At 32.7% G+C, this 20,113-nt stretch overlaps 4 protein-coding genes across 7 annotated transcripts; all 4 read left to right on the top strand.

Moving 5' to 3' along the window:
• Positions 1 to 952: 952 nt before the first annotated feature.
• On the top strand, positions 953 to 5,809 carry LOC25494172 (uncharacterized). Of its 2 annotated transcripts, none has more exons than XM_024782827.2 (5): positions 953 to 1,188; positions 4,166 to 4,318; positions 4,506 to 4,681; positions 4,864 to 5,004; positions 5,496 to 5,809. In XM_024782827.2, the coding sequence occupies exons 1-4, from the start codon at positions 1,039 to 1,041 to the stop codon at positions 4,964 to 4,966; spliced, it is 582 nt and encodes a 193-aa protein (XP_024638595.1). In that variant the 5' UTR covers positions 953 to 1,038; the 3' UTR covers positions 4,967 to 5,004; positions 5,496 to 5,809. The 2 variants fall into 2 exon arrangements, with proteins under 2 accessions (XP_024638595.1, XP_024638594.1); XM_024782826.2 differs by having other exon boundaries at positions 954 to 1,188; positions 5,505 to 5,809.
• Positions 1,195 to 3,571, top strand: LOC120580186 (uncharacterized). The gene has a single exon (XM_039833611.1). The coding sequence runs from the start codon at positions 1,586 to 1,588 to the stop codon at positions 2,453 to 2,455; it is 870 nt and encodes a 289-aa protein (XP_039689545.1). The 5' UTR covers positions 1,195 to 1,585; the 3' UTR covers positions 2,456 to 3,571.
• A 1,091-nt stretch (positions 5,810 to 6,900) lies between the features above and the next one.
• On the top strand, positions 6,901 to 7,819 carry LOC25494173 (uncharacterized). Its single transcript, XM_013602954.3, has one exon. The coding sequence runs from the start codon at positions 6,957 to 6,959 to the stop codon at positions 7,581 to 7,583; it is 627 nt and encodes a 208-aa protein (XP_013458408.1). The 5' UTR covers positions 6,901 to 6,956; the 3' UTR covers positions 7,584 to 7,819.
• Positions 7,820 to 9,728: 1,909 nt separating this feature from the next.
• Positions 9,729 to 15,939, top strand: LOC25494174 (uncharacterized). 3 transcript variants are annotated; one of them, XR_005645631.1, is made up of 7 exons: positions 9,729 to 9,850; positions 9,954 to 10,540; positions 12,421 to 13,256; positions 13,641 to 13,742; positions 13,858 to 14,841; positions 15,321 to 15,476; positions 15,569 to 15,939. XR_005645631.1 is itself a non-coding variant. In XM_024781871.2 (6 exons), exons 2-4 carry the CDS (start codon positions 12,654 to 12,656, stop codon positions 13,867 to 13,869), a joined length of 717 nt encoding a protein of 238 aa, XP_024637639.1. In that variant the 5' UTR covers positions 11,462 to 11,647; positions 11,877 to 12,653; the 3' UTR covers positions 13,870 to 14,841; positions 15,321 to 15,476; positions 15,569 to 15,939. The 3 variants fall into 3 exon arrangements, 2 of the variants coding, with proteins under 2 accessions (XP_024637639.1, XP_039688820.1); XM_024781871.2 differs by lacking the exons at positions 9,729 to 9,850; positions 9,954 to 10,540 and adding an exon at positions 11,462 to 11,647 and having other exon boundaries at positions 11,877 to 13,256; XM_039832886.1 differs by lacking the exons at positions 9,729 to 9,850; positions 9,954 to 10,540 and having other exon boundaries at positions 11,462 to 13,256; positions 14,769 to 14,841.
• The last annotated feature ends 4,174 nt before the right edge of the window (positions 15,940 to 20,113 follow it).

Here is a 20,113-nt window from a genome sequence, read left to right on the forward strand (position 1 = left end):
ATCGATGTCTTTGTTTACTGATTAAAAGATTTTTTTCCCAAACGAGGTGGATGTATTAAGTATTTTTTGAAGGAGTGGATGTATTAAGTATTGTTGTTGAGCACATCAAAATTCAGTCTCAAAAATAGTTTTTAGGTAAGACAAACGAGATCGCTATTATTTATGGACCACATACATCATTAATTGAATGAACTTAAAAAGTAAAATTTGCTTATATTTTAAAACGGAGGGAGTATATTATAAAAAGTCAAAAATATGAAACCCTTTATATGTAATAATTAATTGGAGTTTTCAATAAAAAATTACTAATTTTATGTCTTGACCTATGCAATGCATAGGATAGACAAACCCTTGTTTTATGAGTGAAATGTACTATTTCCGACAGATTGTTATCACATGCGCATCAAACATATTATATGATAAATGTTTATCATGTCCATATCTTATAATGATCAAACTTCATATTCCATCATCATTCAATCCAGCTTCATATCATATCATCTCAATGACATGATTAAAGAGACTCACATTCATTGTATTATATCGTTAAAACAATAAATGTTCTTAGTTTGATCATTACACATGTGAGAAGATGAGGTACCTCTATTTGGTGTGAAAAATGGTTTTTCCACGATTGTCAGAGCAGGTTGTAGAACTTTGATATCATGTTCACACCTCTTATTAAAGATATAAAATGAAGAGTATATTTCTAAATGATGAATTAGATGACATTGTGAGAAGGGAACTCTTGTTCAAATTAACTAGTTCCTTATCGTTTATATTATCTTGTTGATGTTATATGAACTCAGTTCATCTCTTTGTAATTTTTTTATTCTTTATTTTAAGATAAAAATTATTAAGGATTAAAATGTCAATCTTATAAAAAAAATTCAATAAATGTTGGTAAATTACATTTTTATCCTACTACCCTTACAAACAGGACAAATAAAACGGTGATTTAGAGATTTATGAGCAACTTGAAGAACATCACATTTGGGAGACTCGTTCGTTAGCCAGATTGCTCAGTTCTCTTCTCTAATGGATTCGAATTCGAAATCGAACTCGAACGTGGAAGAGGAACCTGCAACTTCGTGGGATGAGTTATACAACATCAATTTGATGCCTTCTGAGTTATTTCTCAAATTCCGTAAAGAAATTCAAGGTGTTCGTGTTGCTCTCAATATGGAGGTACGTTTTCCTCGCAATTTTTCTTTATTACTTTCAAATTTCGTAATAATATTTACACTTGTGTGTTTCTAATTGTTGCATGCAAATGTCACATATAAACCCTAATTAACACAGACGTTGTTTTACTGACTGTGTAAAGCAGTGTAATCCTTTCAAATTCACGCTGCAATTGTAACGAGTACACTTGAAATGTTATAACCCATTTACGAACTCACTCAAAAAACACGTCTCTTGATGCGTGAACATGTCTCATATCACCAATAGTTGTGACTCTTCACTACTATTTATACATTACCAACTTTCCCGAATTGAACATAGCATTGTTTCATGTTTCCTTCAACGGATTCTCCACTTTCTTTCACTGTTTCTCTGAGACGATATTCTTCTGTTCCACCAAATGGACAGAGAACTGTACAAAATCCTTGTCACTAATCTTTCTCGTGATCCCTCCGACTCCATGCGATTGCTTGCTATGTGGCTGTGGTTGGAAAAAGTTGGTTTTCGTAATGTTATCGTAAGGATTGTGTCTTCGCCTATTAATTTGATCAATGACATTGCCGTTGAATCAATGATTTGTCTCACTTGTCTTACGAACAACAATAACACTTCCCTAATTGCAATATCATCTTCTGAAGCAAATGATATTCCACTGCTTCAAAGCCTGATGGACAACGAAATTTCTCCAAGATTCTTTATTGAGAATCGTGAGCAAGCTATTAAAGGGATGGAGATAACAAGAAGAGAAGATTGTATGAGTTCATTTGGTGACATCATGCAACAGGTGATGTTGAGAAACTTAGCGGAGAGAATGGCAGAGCACAGCAATTTTTGGTATGGTTCAATTGGACCAGTGGATCTGCAGTTCGGTTCGTTTGGGATTGCCGGTGCAATTGTGCAACAACTGAGAAACAACAATGGAGAAGGAGGAATCATACCGGCGGATGATAGGACATTATTTGTGACATTTTCGAGGGGGTATCGTGTTGAAGAATGGGAAGTTCAAGAATTTTTTACTATGGCTTATGGAGATTGCATTGAGGCTTTGTTTATGCAAGAAACTTCATCAAATGAACAATCACTTTTTGCTAGAATTGTTTTTTATAATGTTAGTACTATTGATATGATTCTGAGAGGGGCTTCCAAAGTCAAATTTTCAATCAATGGGAAACATGTGTGGGCTCGAAAGTTTGTTCCGAAAGGAGCAAACACTGGTGGGGTTATGCTTTCTGGAGAGACTTCTGGTTCTGGTTCTCGAGGTGCTATATAGCCAAAACTATATGATGTTTATGTGCCGTGCTGTCATGTTTAGGGTGGTTTGAGAAGATTTAGTTTTCAATATTAATGTCCTCATGTATAAATTTATGTACTCTTGATTTGCGTGAATAAAATTGTCTGGTTTAAAAAAATCAAATCTATAGGAGTTTTTTGATCAATTCTCGTACAAGTTATCAGTGTTCTATGAAGATTTTCGATGGGGTAGAAGTGAAACTCGTATCTGTCTCTTAACCTCACGTTTTACATTCGGTTTTGTTTTTTTTTTTTTTTTTTACGGATTGCTGTTGTTAAGTTGGATTCTTGCGAGAAATGGAAAGTCTTAGAAACACATACGTGTATACTCTGTTATTGGTAATGAAAAATTGAGATGACCTTTTATGGAAGTTGAAGAATGGTGTTATTACGGTGAGAAAGATAAGGAAGCGGTGCACTGGTTTTTGCATTCTTTTTTTTCTTCTTCTGTTAAAACTAAAATGCTAAAGTTACGAGAAATCATATCAACTAAGCAAATAATGAATTCATGCCTTTAATGGATTTATATCCGAAGGAAAGAATGAATGGGGATTTTGCAGTGTTGTCAATTTTAAATCACGTAAAATAGTGGTTTGATAAAATTCTGATACACAATATAATGCCACTGTTTGACAACATTTTGTACTAACCAGGGTATTTCGGAACATTATTGATAAAATTACGTTATAGGGCCGCTAAATCCGCTATTTAACAACACTGGTATTTTGATTGGGGAACTTAATATGTTGGTAGATGCCAATTCTATTGAATAAACGGAAGATTTGCCACTGTAGTGTTTATCTGTGTTATTTTTTCCTTACTCACTGGCTGCATATTGGTACAACAATAAAGACAGCTTACACTGACAGGGCTTCTTTTCTTCCAAGATTATGAACCGGTATCTATCATAGGGACTCTAAAGAGTACCCGCACTTCATTTCCTGCCCTCAGCTTATGATTCGAAAGTCGAGACTTCTTAATGTGGTATTAGAGTCTGGTTACTGTTTCAGTGTTTTGTAGCTTGGATCACTAAGCTAACATTTACTCCCTCCTTAGTTTTCGTTTACTCCCTCCTTAGTTTTCATTTTAAGATTATTGACACATACTTAGAAAACTAATAAATTTTGTTACTTTTGATGGTATTATTTGTCATTTTTCTATAATACCCTTAACTGTTTTTTTATTTCATTCTACCTATTTCACTCTTTGCAATAAATAGTTAAGGGTATTATGGACAAACCCCACTTAGTGGAATAAGGCTTCGTTGTTGTTGTATTATAGACGAAACAATAGTTAATGTTGCATTGAACTTTGAAAATGACAAATAAAGAACAAAATTCTTTTACAAAGTTGACAGTCAAAAAGGGACTGGGAGAGTAAATACTGCTTTCATAGTTCATCATGCATGGTGCATAAACGAGATTATTCTGTTCTAATCGCACTACGGTGGTATGGTTAGATGTTGTCTTTTTATCCTGTCTATGTGATTAAACTCATCTGTTCTACGGATACAAGAATTTTCAATGAGAATTCTTAATTAAAAGGAATGATGCTCTATGAAATTTAAGCATTTCTATATTTGGATGTCTTCAGTTAATAAGTTAATGTTGTGAGTTTTTTTTCTTCTTCTAGACAATTGTTTTCACATGATGATTACTACATATTCAGGAGATCAATTTTGTGTGTGCAGATCTACAATGCTCCGATCAATGAATGTCAAGCAAAGCTTGTATTTAAACCTTTGACACCTGAATGGAAATGGAAGTTAATTTATGAGCCCATTCAGCATGATGTTCGCATTCTCTCAAAAAAGATCCCAATTACCAGATTTGTGAATCTTCAGGTTTGATGATGTCGAATTCTTGTGTTTTTTAATCATGATCCTTGCAAAAATGTTTATAAATAGTAACAAAATGTTGCTTTTATTACACACTTTTATGTATTCATTCCACTGTGTTATTGTTAATGTTATGATAAGTTGGTCTCCCACATTTCATTTGAAGCAATTAACACTGACATAATCTGCACAGGTTGGTGTAGGACACAGTTTTAAAATGCATGCTACTGGTTGGAAATGGAAGCTCACAACATGTTTGGGTGGAGATAATGTTTCCCGAATCCGAAATAAGACATCAGTTGGTTTGTTCCCTGGCTTTGATTTACGGTTTGGATGGAGGGCTGACTATATTCTTCCTGAGCTTACTGGGCAAGTTTTGAAATCTTGATTTTTTTTTTAATCAGTACTTAGAAAATATGTGCTTCAGATAAATGATTTTTTGTTCAACTATTCTTTTACATAAACGAATTTTTAGTGTGCTTATACATGTTATATTTGTTTTTAGCATGCAATTATTTCATGAATGATTGACTAATTGAAACTTTATACAGGGGTCTAGGTACTGGTGAGCCAATGTTCAACATGCAGTCGGGACGGCTAGAAGCATCACTTGATAGAGTTGAGGCCATCATAACCCACAGTGATGCTGATTGATTTGAGCAAAGATTACAATAGAAGAGAATGTAAACAAGGTATAACCTTCAAATTCAATCCCCCTTGGAAGAAGGTTTACGTAGTGGTTGAAAATAAAAACTTTTGTAAAAAGGACACTGGGAATAGATCTAATTTTTTTCTGAAAGATGAAAATATCGAATATCATTCCTTTTTTCAAATCGACGTCTCCTTTTAATTTCTCAAGAAGAATGTATTCAAACTAAATGTATCCAGAATGATGATGATTTATCTGCACTGGAGTTTATCGATGAGTATGTTTTTCTAGTAATAACTTGCCAATTCTAGTTTATTACTATTTAGATTTAAACCATTTTCAGGTTTACACCTATAATACAGTTTCTATACTCTTTTACTCAGAACACTTTTTTCGTAAAAAATATTGCACTGGTAGTGGTGGAGTAAATTATATAGATTCAGAACAGGTTTCTTGTTACTCAAAAATGGTGGTTTTTCTAATCTTTGTATTCAACCACTCGTTTTTTCATACAATTTTCTAATCTTAGTATAGTTTCTGCAGGATGTATAAGTCAAATGTTAAAGTTTGTCACTGCCTGTTTGAAATGCCTACAAGTCTCAAAGTGGGGTTAAGCTGATACCGGTAAGGTTATTTGAATTTTGTGGCGTGGCCCTCCAATATGAAATTATGGAGCAGTTGATGGGAGAAAAATTGCTCACTGTAGTCAAACGGCTATTTAACTTGCTTTGCTGGTTTGATGATTTTGTTTTTGATAATTTAATGCTGGCTTGGTAATTTGTACATGTGGCTATATTAGTATTTTCCAGATCCAAAATTTAGGTGTTTCTAATTAGTTATTTGCACTACGTATTAGTTGTCTTCAAACTAAAATTGGCTAAAAGTGATTTATATCAAACTTTTTTGCCCAAGAGATAGACAAAAACACATAAATATTCACATGTCGAGTAAACCAATTTCGTTTAACTCATGGAAGGGATTAATAAAAAATTTAGATAAATTGGATTTTGGGGCACAAGGGGTCATAGAAAGCCCAAAGATTTAAAGAGCGTTTACAAAGATATTTATATGTTATTCATCAACGAAATTTTTATCTCTGAAATGGCAAGCATTATTTTAATGAGGGTAACCATAGGAATTTTTTTGACACATTATAAGTTAAAAACTCCAGCATTATGTGAAATTGTATCTTAAAAAATGTTAAAAGTTATAGCGAAAAGCACTATCAGTTCACGAGCGAGCAACTTTTATCAAATAATTTTATTTTGATCATACAAATTTATACGCAATGATCGAGTACTCCGCGATGAACTATCTATTATAAGTTAGTGATTTGGTGTAGTCAAACACACTCTCAAATTTAAATAAATGTCTACTCAACTTTTGTTCACCAAGGGTTATTTTCCCTGATCTTTTTTTGAGAGGTTTTATCATGACAATTTTTTTTTTGGTTGCTAATATATGGTTTACCATGATAAATTATGGTGATAACTAGTCTACCAATGAAAGAATGATGAGTAATTTACCCCAACCAATACACATTAGCCACATAAGCACATATTCATGAACTATCTTAATCCCACAAATAAATTGCTCATTTTTATTGGTTGGTGGGTAATTTAGAAAAAACCATAAATTATTCTAACAATGTTCGTACGTTACTACCTGATTATTTTTTCTTCTTTCTAATAAGGATTATCACAAATTTATTAATATCGTATATTTCTATCATGAGTAGTAACTGTTACAACATGGCTCCAAACATGATTCCCAATGATATCAACAAGGTGCAAATTTGATTCACCTTATTTCGAGGTAGTTTGTTTGAATACCTGCGAAGGGAATATTGCATTTTCACCATAAAAGTGGGGTCTTCCTTATGCTAGCCGTTACATCAATCTTTAACGGTACCATTCAACCTGCTTTATAAATTCAATTTCTCTACCGTTTTCCAATAAACATATTCTCCACACACACACAAAATACAGCACCAAAATGGCATCTTCCAATCTTAGAAAAGCATGTTCCTTCACCGTCCTCCTTCTTTGCTCTTTGAATTTCACACTTTTTATCCTTTCTGCTACCTCATTTGCACCAACCATCCTCCTCAAAATGCCACCAACTTCATTTGGCATGGCATTCCTCATGGTTTCCACCATATCACTTTTCTCATCTTTTGTCGGCTTCTATTCACACCTCACACACTTGTGTTTTCTCACTCACATTTCCCTGACACTAGCCTCTTTGATAGGACAAATTCTCACCATATTTGCTTTGTTTACCAAAGAGAATGCAAGCCTCAAAATGTTAAAGTCATCAAGGGACCCAAAAGAAGCTAAACTATTGGTAAGGCTTGAATGTGGGGTTTTGATGGGAATGTGTATGTTGCAGTTTGTTGTGTTGGTGTTGAGTTGTGTAGTGCATAGTTGTGTGGTGAAAGATTATGAAGAACTTGAAGCTGAGAAAGAGGCTATTGCAAGAAAGAGAAGTAGAAGGATCTCTAAAGTGCAAGAGGAATCCACTGCAAATGTAGCTAAGATTGACGAAATTAAAGATAAGGAGTTTGATGAGAAAATGAAAAGCAAATATGGGCAGTGGGTAAAAACTGATTTTGAACCATGAGACTAATTCTCAACAACTTGCTCTATAAATCTTCCTTCTACATTGTAGTGTAGCAGATATTTTCATGATTGATTTTTAATTCTTCTTTAGTTGTTTATTGTTGTTGTTGTTGCTGCTGTTGTTTGTGGGGGGGTCACTATGGTGTGGCTTTTGTATTTGTAATCTGGAGAATTTTTTATTGCTTTCTGACCATCCATCATGTTATTATTGAGTAACAACAGTTTGCCAGTCCATAATTTTTGTGTTTATTTTTAGTGAATGTAGCAAGTAAATGGAAAATTTAATTTCTCTAATAAAATATATTAAAGTATACTCCCTAATGGCAACAATATGCAAGTGAAACCCAGCCAAGGGTTAACACCTTTCTTAACGCCGGATTGAGTGAAGTTTGGATTAGTAGTGAGATTTTGACAAAAGATACATTTTAAGCCTTACTAAATCACAATGCCACTGCGATTTTTCCAAACTCATGTTGATGCAAAGATGCATCAAGATTATCTTTGGTTTTAAGCATTGTTGGTTAGTCATCAAACTTGTTATGTTTATTTGTGGCCAAATACTTTCCCCATTCCTTTAAGTTGGATGTTATAACAAGATATTAGTCTTTTAAGTTTTTTTTGTCATAAATTGGTCCTTTTAAGTTCCTTTTTTTTATTACAAGTTGGTCATTTAAGTCCCTTAATATTTACACCGTTATCCATATTTTTAGCTAACTTCGTTAAAAAATGTTTATGAACCATTTAACATTAAGAGCATATGTCCAAAAGTATTTATGACATCAAATATGGTTACTTATGCACATTTTGTTCTTCAAGTTTTTGAATTCAAACTTAATTTTACAGATAAATATTTTATCAATATTATAAATTAAGTAATCGATCAACTTTGTGTCAAATCAAGATCGAATAATACACTTATGAACCCCTAATTTTGAGAACAGTTAATTTGAACATACCAACTTAACAATTAAATATCTACATAAACATTTTTTAATTGAGTTTGATAAAAATAGAAAAACACTGCAAATATTTTCCAACTTAAAGGTGAAGTTGTAAAAAAAAAAAAACTTAAAAATTAACTTATTATAAACTTCTAACTTAAATGACCACATATGATATTTGGTATTTTATTTTTCAACGTTAGTGACAAAATCAATTCTATAGCTTCCGATTCAATTATGAAACTTATTAAAAGTGCCGGCCATATACACGTAATCTAAACTATTCAAAACATACATTCATAAAAATCAATTTTTTTTTTTTAATATAGAAGACATATCAAATGAGATGCCCTTTTAAAATGAAAGATGAGAGGGTTAGATCCTGACCATTGGATGAGTATTGTTAAAATACTCTTTTTCTTCTCATTACCTGCACTATTTTACTTCTTCCCTGTTTTTCAGTCTAGATCTTCACTCCATCACAGCTAACAGGTTGAATTAAAAGAGTCAAATGAGTTCACGTGAGTGATTACATAAAAGAAGATTAATCAAAGGATGGTTTGACATGCACCCAGAATTATACCTACTTAAAAACAGAACCCAGAATTAGTTTTCCTTCATTTTTAAACTAATTTTCATTCCAAAATCTTTATGGATCGATCCCTTTTGTGCTATAGCAGCTTCGTTTTTCATTGGACAATTAAAAGAATGTTCAATTTCATAGTTTTCTTACAATGAATATTCATATTGAAAATATGAACGGTATAAGAAAAATCAATTATCCAAAATTATGTTATATTTGATTCAAAAGCCTTGTCTATTGAAAGAAGATTTAAAAGCTGTGATGATTTTTGATTTAGTGGTAAAAAGATAAGATTTGAATATGAGATGTTGTGTTGTGAATTTGAGTCTCGTTAATGTCTTTGAAAGAAGGTAAATATAAATTCATTTGATTAAGGAATTTCAATAATTAATACACTTAAAATGTATACGTTTTTTGTATTAAGAACGGAGCAAAAATACGTCTCTTATAAATAAGATCAGAAAAAGTAATTGAGAATAATAAACGAATGGTGTGTCTCATAGATATATTCCACGGCATTTTTATGCTAAAACTTTGTCTTTTTGGTAATTTTGCTTTGCTAGTTTATTTTTCTTATGTTTTTTTTAATACAATATTACTTTCTCGGTCAAGGTAAGTGGGTTAGAAAGTTTTGACCGCTCACTCGTATATAACAAGCACTCTCTTTCTCTAACCCTAGTGTAAAGATTTGCGCAGCTCTAGACGCAGCTGTGTTCATCCCATCGATTCCCCATAAACAATTTGGTGGGATGTTGTGTTTGATCAATGATCTTATATACTTGTATTCCTTTAATTTTTCTTTTCGCATTGTCAATCAATCTCATAATTTATTTTTCCCTGTTTCTAGGTTGCATGACATGGATGCCAATTGATTATCAATTGCGAGCGATGTTACCTTCTCTGATTCCCTATTAAGGCTAGAAAGAACACAAATTATTAAAGGGGGTTGGATCTGAGTTTTTATAATCCGAATTTTTCAATTTATAAGTTGGCCATTTTATTAATTTATTGTTGATTTCTTACTTCATTACGCTTAGATTCATGTCAGATTATCTTTTGATTATTAATTATCATGCGATCCATAAGTTGGGCATTTTATTAATTTATTGTTCATTTCTTGTTTTGTTATTCTTAGATTCATGTCTGATTATCTTTTGATTATTATTTATCAGATGATCCATAAGTTGAACGTTTTATTAATTTATTGTTGATTTCTTACTTTATTATTCTTAGATTCGTGTTGGATTATCTTTTGATTATTGTTTATGAGGCGATCCACACAATAGTTGATTTATCTCCAAATTTACCTTTTACCCTTATATATGTCTCAAATGATTTGAAGGTCATTTGATTACATCTAAGAATTTTCGTTTCCCCCCTTTTATAGGTCGCATGCTTTGGAGGTCACTTGATTATCTACAGCTCCCTATTAAGGTTAGAAAAAGCACAAATTATTATGGAAGGTTGGATGTAGTATTTTTTGCATTCAGGATTTGTCGATTTATATTTTGGCCATTTTATTTATCTATTGTTGATTTATTTTTCATTATCTTTGGATTTATATTTGATTATTCTTTCATAACTTATCAACTGAATTAATCATATATTTATACTTGATTAACCGTACGCGGGTGTACATCAAATAATTTTGTTGTCAAAACTATAAAAATTATTAACATGTTTTACACTCTTCTGTCAAAAAAACAAAACATGTTTTACACTCCTAACTAAACTTTGTTTTAAAAAAAGAAATATAAATTTTTTTAACATATTTAACACTCTACTAACTAAACTAACCGAATTTCATTTTGTCCACTAATTAGTCCGCCCTGTATAACAAGCTACACCTCTTTCTAACACTTTTATCATCGAACTTTCTTCATCATCAATTATTTTTTCTAGAGAAATGATATTTGAACAATTATTTTTTATAACTTTTATGACAACTTTCTCTCTCATACTCACATTATCTTTTTACTTTCTCTATCTATTTCTTTGGTTTTTGTGCCACTACCTCATTTCCTTTGTAAAATTTTGGTTGTCACAAAAGTTGTCACATATATGGATGTTCAAATAACACAACTCTTTTGACTAAAATGCACTTTTGGTCCTCTATGTTTGACTCCGTAGCAATTTTGGTCGCATATTAAAAAAAATCACTTTTTAGCCCCTTAACTTTAACTATTTTTGCAACTCATAGGTCCCTTATGATTTTGACGGGGTCAAAGCCCATGTAGCCGAGAGATGGACGCCACGTGGCATTTAATTAATTAAAAATAAAATAAAAAACAAAAAGAACTAAAAAAGAATTAAAAAGGAATTGGCACGTGATTCCACCCCACCTCATCGTTTCTCTCTTCACTATCAAAAAAGCTCTTTCTACACACCATCAAAATTAGAAAGAGGGAGGGCGACTTTGAATGAGATCAACCATGAAAATTCTCTCAACAATGTTCATCTTTGATCGATCTATGGAATTCTAGCATTCCTTGGTCTTGATAATGCCGCAAAACTACCCTTCTTCACATGCTCAAACATGAGGTCGTTTCATCTTATTTTCATTGACCCTTTTGAATAAGAATTCGATTTTTATAATAAAGATTTGATTTTTGACATTTTTATTGGGAAGATGAAGAAGTAATAATGATTATTTATTTGAAACTTAAAGGAATTGAGTATTGGGAAGATCTGATTTATGAGTAATAATGATGATTACCAAGATTCATTTTGATTTTGGATTCATTATTTATTCTGATTTTGGTTTGAGCAGTTATGTTGGAGTAAGAATCGAAGTTCAAAGGAAGAGATGTTCTGGTTTTGAAGCCTTGTTATTGTTGTGTGGCAATGGAGTTGAATTCATTATTTGGGTTCTGGGTTTAAGAAAGGGATGAAGAATATGAAGGATTTAGATGAGGAAGATGATTGTCACGTGCTCCCTTCAATTAATCTTTTATTTTTTTTATTTTTAATTAATCAAATGCCACGCGGCATCCATCTCCTGGCCACCTGGGCTTTGATCCAGTCAAAATCAGAGGGGGTCTATGAGTTGCAAAAGGGTGTGAAGTTAGGGGGTCGAAAAGTGATTTTTTTTTAATAGAGGGTCAAAATTGCTATGGAGTCAAACATAGGAGGCCAAAGTTGCATTTTAGCCATTATTTTTTACTAAGTCACATGTTCTTACAGAATTTCTACTAAAGAAAATGTCACTTTTTGTGGTGTTCATGTGATTTAGTTCTTATAGCATTGGACCAAAATATTCTCAGTTTTTTTTCCAAATTATTAACATACTAACATTGTAGTTTTTGATGAACTAGTTTTGCGCGGGAAAGAAAGAATATAAAACAGAAAATGGAACCATCCAATGAAAATACTCAAGAAACCCTCACTCCCTCTCAACAAGAACGAGAACAAGAACAAGAACAACCTCCCTCTTCCAATTCTTTTGTCCCTCCAGTTAGTGACATAGATTCTACCATAGAACGACTAAAGGACAACGATTTTTCCGACGAAGAGATTGCCGTAATCTTTGCCTTAACTGCAGCAAAATATGTTCAACCTCCTTGTGGACTTCACAAACACATTTATAGAGATGAAAAAACACATGAACTCTTTTTCAAGAGCGAATCTCATAGGAATGCCTCAATTCGAAGAGATAGGCACATGCGAATTAACAGAGAAATTGCAAAGGAATATGCAGCGCCACACTGTTTCGGTGAACGAAGAGAATGATGATATGGAACATGAAACTGATGATGGTTCTCCAACACCTTTCTCTAAAGCAATTAAAGCTATTCAAGAAAGAATCGCCAAAAGCATGAAAAAAGGGCTTGTTGATGAATCTCTTATTTGGCATTCAAAATTCAATGAAGAAGATTTGGAAAAGAGAAGCTTTAGTGTTCCTTCATTGCAAGAATTGTGCCTTAACATTCTTGCGAACCATGCTGATGCCATTGCTTCGCTTGATAGTGTTTCTGAAGAGCTAAAGCAAAGGCTTAGCACGTTGTTATGTGATCTGGGCAAAATGAATGGTCACTTTCTTGAACTACTTCTTAGTGGGTTTTCAAATGTGATTCGGCTTAAAGATTGCTTCTGGTTGACAGAGGAAGAATTTATAAAATATTTTGGAACATTGGACACTTCCATATTAGAGGTATGTTCATTCAATTTAATTGTTCAGCAGATATTGTACTTGGTTTTTCTAGTGATTTTGTTACAATTCCACCTTTTTCTTTCCAAATTTCAATTTTGACATTTGAATTTGGGTTGTGTGAAGTCACAATCCAGTGACGACCACATTGGTGTCTCTTTTTATTAAGATTGGAAGATCCAAATTTTAAACTCGTATTTTAAATTTAAAAAGAAAGTCAAAATATGTAACATCTAATCTTTGATCGAACAATTGTCTTTCTTGTAATTATGCAACCATTCAACTTTTTTTTAGATAATTGAGGTGGTGCTGGGATTTAGATAATAGGGTTAGGTGTCTGTACACTTTCTAACCCAATTTTATAAATCCGCAATACACTTGTCATAGATGCTGCAAGTATGTACACAAACATTTTCTAAATCCCCAACACAGCAGCTGCGCCTTAATCACTTTTTGCAAAGATTCAACATAGACAAATGGATGTCGCAGGTATATACATTTTCACTTATGATTCCATACTTTTCATTTATTTGTTTGTTGAGTTTATTATTTTTATTTCTTTTAATCTCTATTAAATATAGATCTGCAATCTATCCACTTGCAGGAAACACTTTGATGCACAACACGTTGAAGATGCTTTTTATTTCTTCGTCATCATCGTCTACCATGTGTTTTATTTGGTCAATTACAAGTTATATCTTTTTTATTTTTTAAACTAGTGTAATTTCTTTGATTAAAAACTCAAAAGGACATTGGTTATGTCAATTCTATCTGTTGTCAAGCCAAAAGAGAGGCAGACACGCGCTTTTGATGGTAGACACTGTATGGAATGGTATTGCTATAATTTTATAGTATTTGGGATGTAGACTGTCATATTCTTTATACATCCATCCAGCTCCTAGATAATCACGACACCTCCAATGTTGAAATATCCATGCCCAACACCGAGCTGGCAAACAACTACTAGCATGTGCACGTTTCCTAGAGGTGACTAGATCGTGCCAGCACTACTAGACGTACCTTCATACTTGGCCTCATAAACATCGACCAAGGAAAGGTTAGAGTGGGTAGAAGTTGACGACTTCTAAGATCATGGGCCACAATGGTAACCATGATAGAGATCAACTTCCTGCCTATTCCTCATATATAGATGTGATATGAAGCAAACCATCATCCATTCCCTTTTAACCATATAGATAGTTATTCCAAGACATTGATCACGGTACATCACCGACAAGGTACCCCTTATATAGCGAAGCAAGAACAGAATGTCACTATCTTTTCACTTGGATCTCATTGACATCTTCCTTTCTTGAACAATTAAGTAAATATACAATATAATTTTGTTTTCAAAGGATTTGAGAGCACCATTACATACATCTCATTACCGAGTATATGTCCGTGTGATATGCTTAACGTGTCTTTGGATGGTGTTTCAGAGTGCTTATTATGTGTAATCTTAATCTTTCCTAATTTCAATTGACTAATAATGATATAACTTTTCCTTCGTTACAGTGATGAAGCAATTGCTGCATTTTTTGAGATAAAGGGCAAGTCTTTGAAAGAACTTTCACTTTGTAATCTTAAGGTAATGTTTATAATATTTTCTTGCTGAATGTCTCTCATGTTAAAGTTTTTTTTTTTTTGACAGAAACCTCTCATGTTAAAGTTAAACACATTAGTACTTAGAAAATGGTAAAATGTTGTAGAGCCTTATCTGTGCATATGAAAGGATTGATCTGGTTGCATATAGTATTAGGAAAGTTGAACACATTAGCCTTTTTCATGATTATCTTGAAATATTGAGTTCATAACCAACTCTTATGGTAATTATATTCAAATTTAAATTCTATTAGGAAAGTTGATTCATTTTACAAAATAAAGCTATGTCTTACTGTTTATGGAAGACATTATCGACTCAATCGATTCGTAAATAATAGCAATTTTTGGATTTTGTTAATTTTTCTTCTATCTGGTTTTCAGTTAACTTTTTAGTTGTTGCAGCCAGATAAATACAAGTTATATTGATTAATTTATTGAGTGTCTATTCCATTTGGTTTGTTCCAGGTTGGCCAACAAACAACCTTGTCATTTGCAAACAAGGCCAGAAATTTGCATACCTTAGATCTATCATGGCGTCAAAATTTAACAGACAATGAGTTTGGTTTAATTGTCGATAGCTGCTTGTCACTGAGGTTCCTGAAACTTCTGGGATGCTTACAGGTAAATACCTCTATCAAAGTCACAAAACTTCTCTCGGTCTTTAACTTGGCTATTTTATCAGGGAAGATTTTGAATGTGAAATACTTTGGCAGGTGACAAATGTTTTTCTCAAAGGGCACTCAAACTCTGAGCTTCAGATCATTCGTTGAAGTTATGTCCTTTATTTTAGCATATCAAAGGGCCTAATCCTCATCAAGGTGTTTTGCGATATTGATCAGTCTAGCAGTAGGTTTTGAAACAAATTAGAACAAGAAACAGAATCAAATATATGGATGATGCTGAGATTTAGTAATATGTTTGTTTTGGTAATAAGAACAAGAACATGAAAATCACTTTATACCTATTTTCACATTTTGTTTCGGTAATTCATTTGTTGATCGGCGTAATAGTTTTGTTGTAAGTGGAGAAGATGCTATTGTTATTGTTCCTTTTTAGAGATATTCAAACCTAAATTTACAGACTAAATACTTCAGTAGATTTTATTATGTACACTATAGAACTGAGATACATAATACTATTTCTTCTTTATGGAGAAAGAAAACGAAGTCCTAACCAGGTATATTACAGCAAATCACAAATTTTTTGTTGTGAACGTAATAGAGATTAAAATGAAAAGTATCAAATTCCATTCTAACATGAATTTCAAATTATAGAGCTAGCGCTTTTGGAGAACTCAACACTTTTTTTACTAATATCATTTTTTGAAAAATAACTATTTGGAACATTTTAATCATAGATTTGAATCAGAGTTGTGTGATATTTTTTTTTTTAAAAATGCAAGAAAGAAAATCAAAATTAGATGTTGATTTTTTATTGAATGATGAGAATGAAAAATGATTTTTGAGTATAAGCAAAACAATGTATTTTAATACTTTTTTTGTCAAGTTTAATATAATCCGAAAAATGTTGATTTTATTGGGACCGTTGAGGAAGCTTGTAACCCAAGGATCCTTAGTGCCAGTGAAACGTTTATAGTACAGTAGCAGTAAGAGCAATTTCTTCGAAATTTGATTTGATCGAAAGAATTTAACTTTTCATTTTTCAGGAAATACCTATCATGGCTAGTGTAAATACCTTTGTGGTATACTAGAGATTGAGCAAACAAAAGATAATGTGGAGGACTAAAATGACATAACCAAGATGCTAATTAATGTTAATTTTTGTATGGTAAAATAATGAATAAACTCTAACATAGATTCATTTATGTTTGAAAATTTTAATAATTTTATAAGGATTTAATTTCTATCTCCCCTAAAAAAAAGATTTAATATCAACGATACCCTCGATCTACTTGCATGAGTCCCGATCTTATCGTTCACTGTGTCACCCAACAAGAAAGCCCATCTAGAATGTGGCATTAAGGTCCAATAAAGTTGCCAGATCCAAAACCATATGAGGTGACCATCTTGCATTACGACATGGTGTAGTACACAATCCTATCTCTTGTACCATCTCAAAATATATCACATCTTAGATCCACATGTAATACATGATAATTCCTACATACACCAACAAGCTCCACCGCCTTAAATATAAAAAACTATTAGATATGCACTAATTTGTTCCTACTTACAAGAGCTCGCGTGAATCAGATAGGAGCTCCCGTCTATCTTGGATTTTGTTACTCCAAATAGCTTGAGTAATGTCATTGCAGAACATGTAACATTCCGTTTTCCCAACTTGAATTTTTTTTACATAAATCAGAGTAAAACAACTAGACATGATGATACACTTCTTATAACCATAAATATAGCAAAATTACTATATATTTCAATCATCTCATAACAACATAAACAACAACGATTAATAAATATTAATACTTCACATAGTTCTTTATTAACAACTCATTGATAAATGACAACTTAACGACAATGACAATGCGACTTCTACAACTTAAACTCAACATATGCAACTTCAACTTCTTAATCATGCATGTGATACCAACCAGGGCATCAAGCCCTCAACATATAGAGTATAATTATACTCACAGGGCATCAAACCCTCAACTTAAAGAGCAAAAGCTCACAGAGCATCAAACCCTCAACGTAAAGAGCAAAAGCTCACAGGGCATCAATCCCTCAACTTCAAATGAGTATGCAGGGACTCAACAACGTACAACTTAGACAACTCCACAACTTATATGATCCAATATCTTGGAATAACAGCTTACAACCTTACAACTTAGACCAACACTTGCAACTTAATGACAATAATGATTCAACAACAGCAGAGACAGCAACATAAACATCTTGCAACATAGCAACATCAACAATAACAACTTGAATGATATAAACAATAATAATTTCCATATCATACATTTTCAACACATTATACAAATATCTTAAACAATTCAACAATTATTAGTCATTTGATTCAGGCTCTCTGTAAGTCTATAACTTAATAAACAACTTCCATTCCTAACCCAAGATCAACTCACAACATCACGTGCGACAAAGATCACAAGAACCCTAAACAAGGTGACTGCCACTGAGTAGCTCGCGAGGCGAGCCACTCTACTCGCTGTGGCGAGTTCAGGAAAAAAGGTACTCGCTATGGCGAGTTGGCTACTCGTCGTGGCGAGCTAAATCTGATTGCTCTCAGGAGTTTGACATTTTTCACTCAAAAATCCCATTTTCTGACTTCTCTATGTCAAAATTAAATCTAAAAATTTGCCTAATCATTCCTAAACAGGTTAAGACACTCAAAACCATCTAAAACTTGACCTCTAACATTAATTCAATCATGTTTCACTCACTAGGTAACTCGCTAGGTGAGCGATGAAGTTCATCACTCGCGAGGCGAGATCGTCTGCTCGCTATGGCGAGCGATGAATGTCAGCTCGGGCAGAATTGCCGATTTTCTCAAAACTCATCCAATTCAATGGTTTTAACCTTAAAACTGATTCTAATCATTGTTCTATGAATAGTCTAAGGTCTGGACACTAATTCTACATCAAATTAATAGGTTCTACTCTTAATTGATCAATTCTCCAACTTTTAACCTAATTCTTAAATCCTCCAAAACTACATCCTACAACATGTTAAATCCAATTTCAGAATTACACAACTTAGAATTAAAGAAGGTTAGTCCCACCCTTACCTTAGGTTAATCGATTGAAAGCTTCTCCTCTTAGGTTCTTCTCTTCTCTTGTTTTCTCCCTTTTTCTTCAAAAACTTGTTTCACGTAAAAAACTATTCTGACCTATGTTTCTCCTATTTATTTCCTCAACCCTCTTTATCTTATTTCCACTTATTCCACTAAACTCTTCTAAATTCCAAAACAGCTCCCACAACTTAATCTTATTTTATTTTCAAATCTTATTCTATTAAATAATAAAATAAGGCACTTAATAAATCAACAACACATCACAATTATTATATAAATCACATAAGTCATAAAAATGTACTCTAAACTCAATAAAATAATCAAATAATTCAATAGGGCGTTACAGAACACACCAAATTAGAGGAGCAAAGATAGAACTAACCACGAAGCATGCACATCACTATAAATATGGGACTCACCCCAGGTATGACCACACATTACTTAATCAACTTACTCACATCGCTACCTAGGGCTGGAAATGAGTCGAGTCGAATCGAATCCGTCTGAGCTCGACTCGACTCGTTAAGAATTGGTTCAGCTCGAAACTCGACTCGAGTTCGAACCGAACTTTTTTTTAAGCTCAAACTCGGCTCGTTTAATATTCGTAAAAGGCTCAGTTCGGTTCGTTAGGTTCAACTAATTTAAACCTCTTAAAAGCTTTGGTCAAAAATTTTAAAAAAATAAATAAATACAAGAGACACATAATCAATTGATCAGATCAACATTTTGAGCAATAATTCAAAAAAAAAAAAACACAATTTAAACAAATAAATTAATAGAGGGAAACACAAAATTCGCCGTAGTGAAATTGGGTCTCTACCACTACCTTGAACAGTGTAGCATATGCATGATTTATTTATAGGCAAAGCTTGCCATCTATTGTGTGTACCCACTCCCGATGGGGGACTTATGAAAACAAAAGAATGTTACTTTGATATTTACAAGCTTATTTGCTATTAGATGTGGCCCTATTTTTTTTCTTTCTTTTCTTTCTTTCTCAGAAGCCAAGTATAATAAGCCTCCACTTTATATCTAGATAGCATCACGATTGACAAGTAAAAACAATTAGAAAACTAAACATCAAATCTTAAACATGGTATGACTGTAATCAAAACAAGTATGAATTGAAGCATCTATGACAATTGGATATCAGCTGCAATTTGTGGCATATTAATCAATAATTGGGGTAAAGTAATATGAAAGTTGATTGCATTTTTCTTATAAATGTAAACATGTAATGGAAGACAAGGAATAATGGTCTTGCCTTGTTTATCAATTTTATATTTTACTGGTTCTTGAAATTTACCCTTGATACAGTACAATACCATATATTTAGACAATCTCTTAAAATTATAAACATGTAAACATTTATATAAATTAAATAGAAGGGAGTGTCAATTGATATATATATATATATATATCGAGCTGGTTCATGAACCAAACGAGTCGAGTCAAACATAGTTCAAGTTCAACTCGTTTATTTAACAAACTTAATTTTGAGCTCAAGTTCGGCTCATTTGGTTCATGAACCA

This window comes from Medicago truncatula, chromosome 4 (assembly GCF_003473485.1).
Source record: "Medicago truncatula cultivar Jemalong A17 chromosome 4, MtrunA17r5.0-ANR, whole genome shotgun sequence".
NCBI lineage: Eukaryota > Viridiplantae > Streptophyta > Magnoliopsida > Fabales > Fabaceae > Medicago > Medicago truncatula.

What these genes read in the sequence shown, in the direction of transcription:
- LOC25494174 (XM_024781871.2), top strand. Translation starts at nt 12,654, where the DNA reads ATGTTCAACCTCCTTGTGGACTTCACAAACACATTTATAGAGATGAAA. An exon ending in TGGACACTTCCATATTAGAG is followed by an intron (nt 13,257 to 13,640) that starts GTATGTTCATTC and finishes CACTTGTCATAG; the next exon opens with ATGCTGCAAGTATGTACACA.
- LOC25494173 (XM_013602954.3), top strand. Translation starts at nt 6,957, where the DNA reads ATGGCATCTTCCAATCTTAGAAAAGCATGTTCCTTCACCGTCCTCCTT.
- LOC120580186 (XM_039833611.1), top strand. Translation starts at nt 1,586, where the DNA reads ATGGACAGAGAACTGTACAAAATCCTTGTCACTAATCTTTCTCGTGAT.
- LOC25494172 (XM_024782827.2), top strand. Translation starts at nt 1,039, where the DNA reads ATGGATTCGAATTCGAAATCGAACTCGAACGTGGAAGAGGAACCTGCA. An exon ending in GTGTTGCTCTCAATATGGAG is followed by an intron (nt 1,189 to 4,165) that starts GTACGTTTTCCT and finishes TTGTGTGTGCAG; the next exon opens with ATCTACAATGCTCCGATCAA. An exon ending in CCAGATTTGTGAATCTTCAG is followed by an intron (nt 4,319 to 4,505) that starts GTTTGATGATGT and finishes TAATCTGCACAG; the next exon opens with GTTGGTGTAGGACACAGTTT.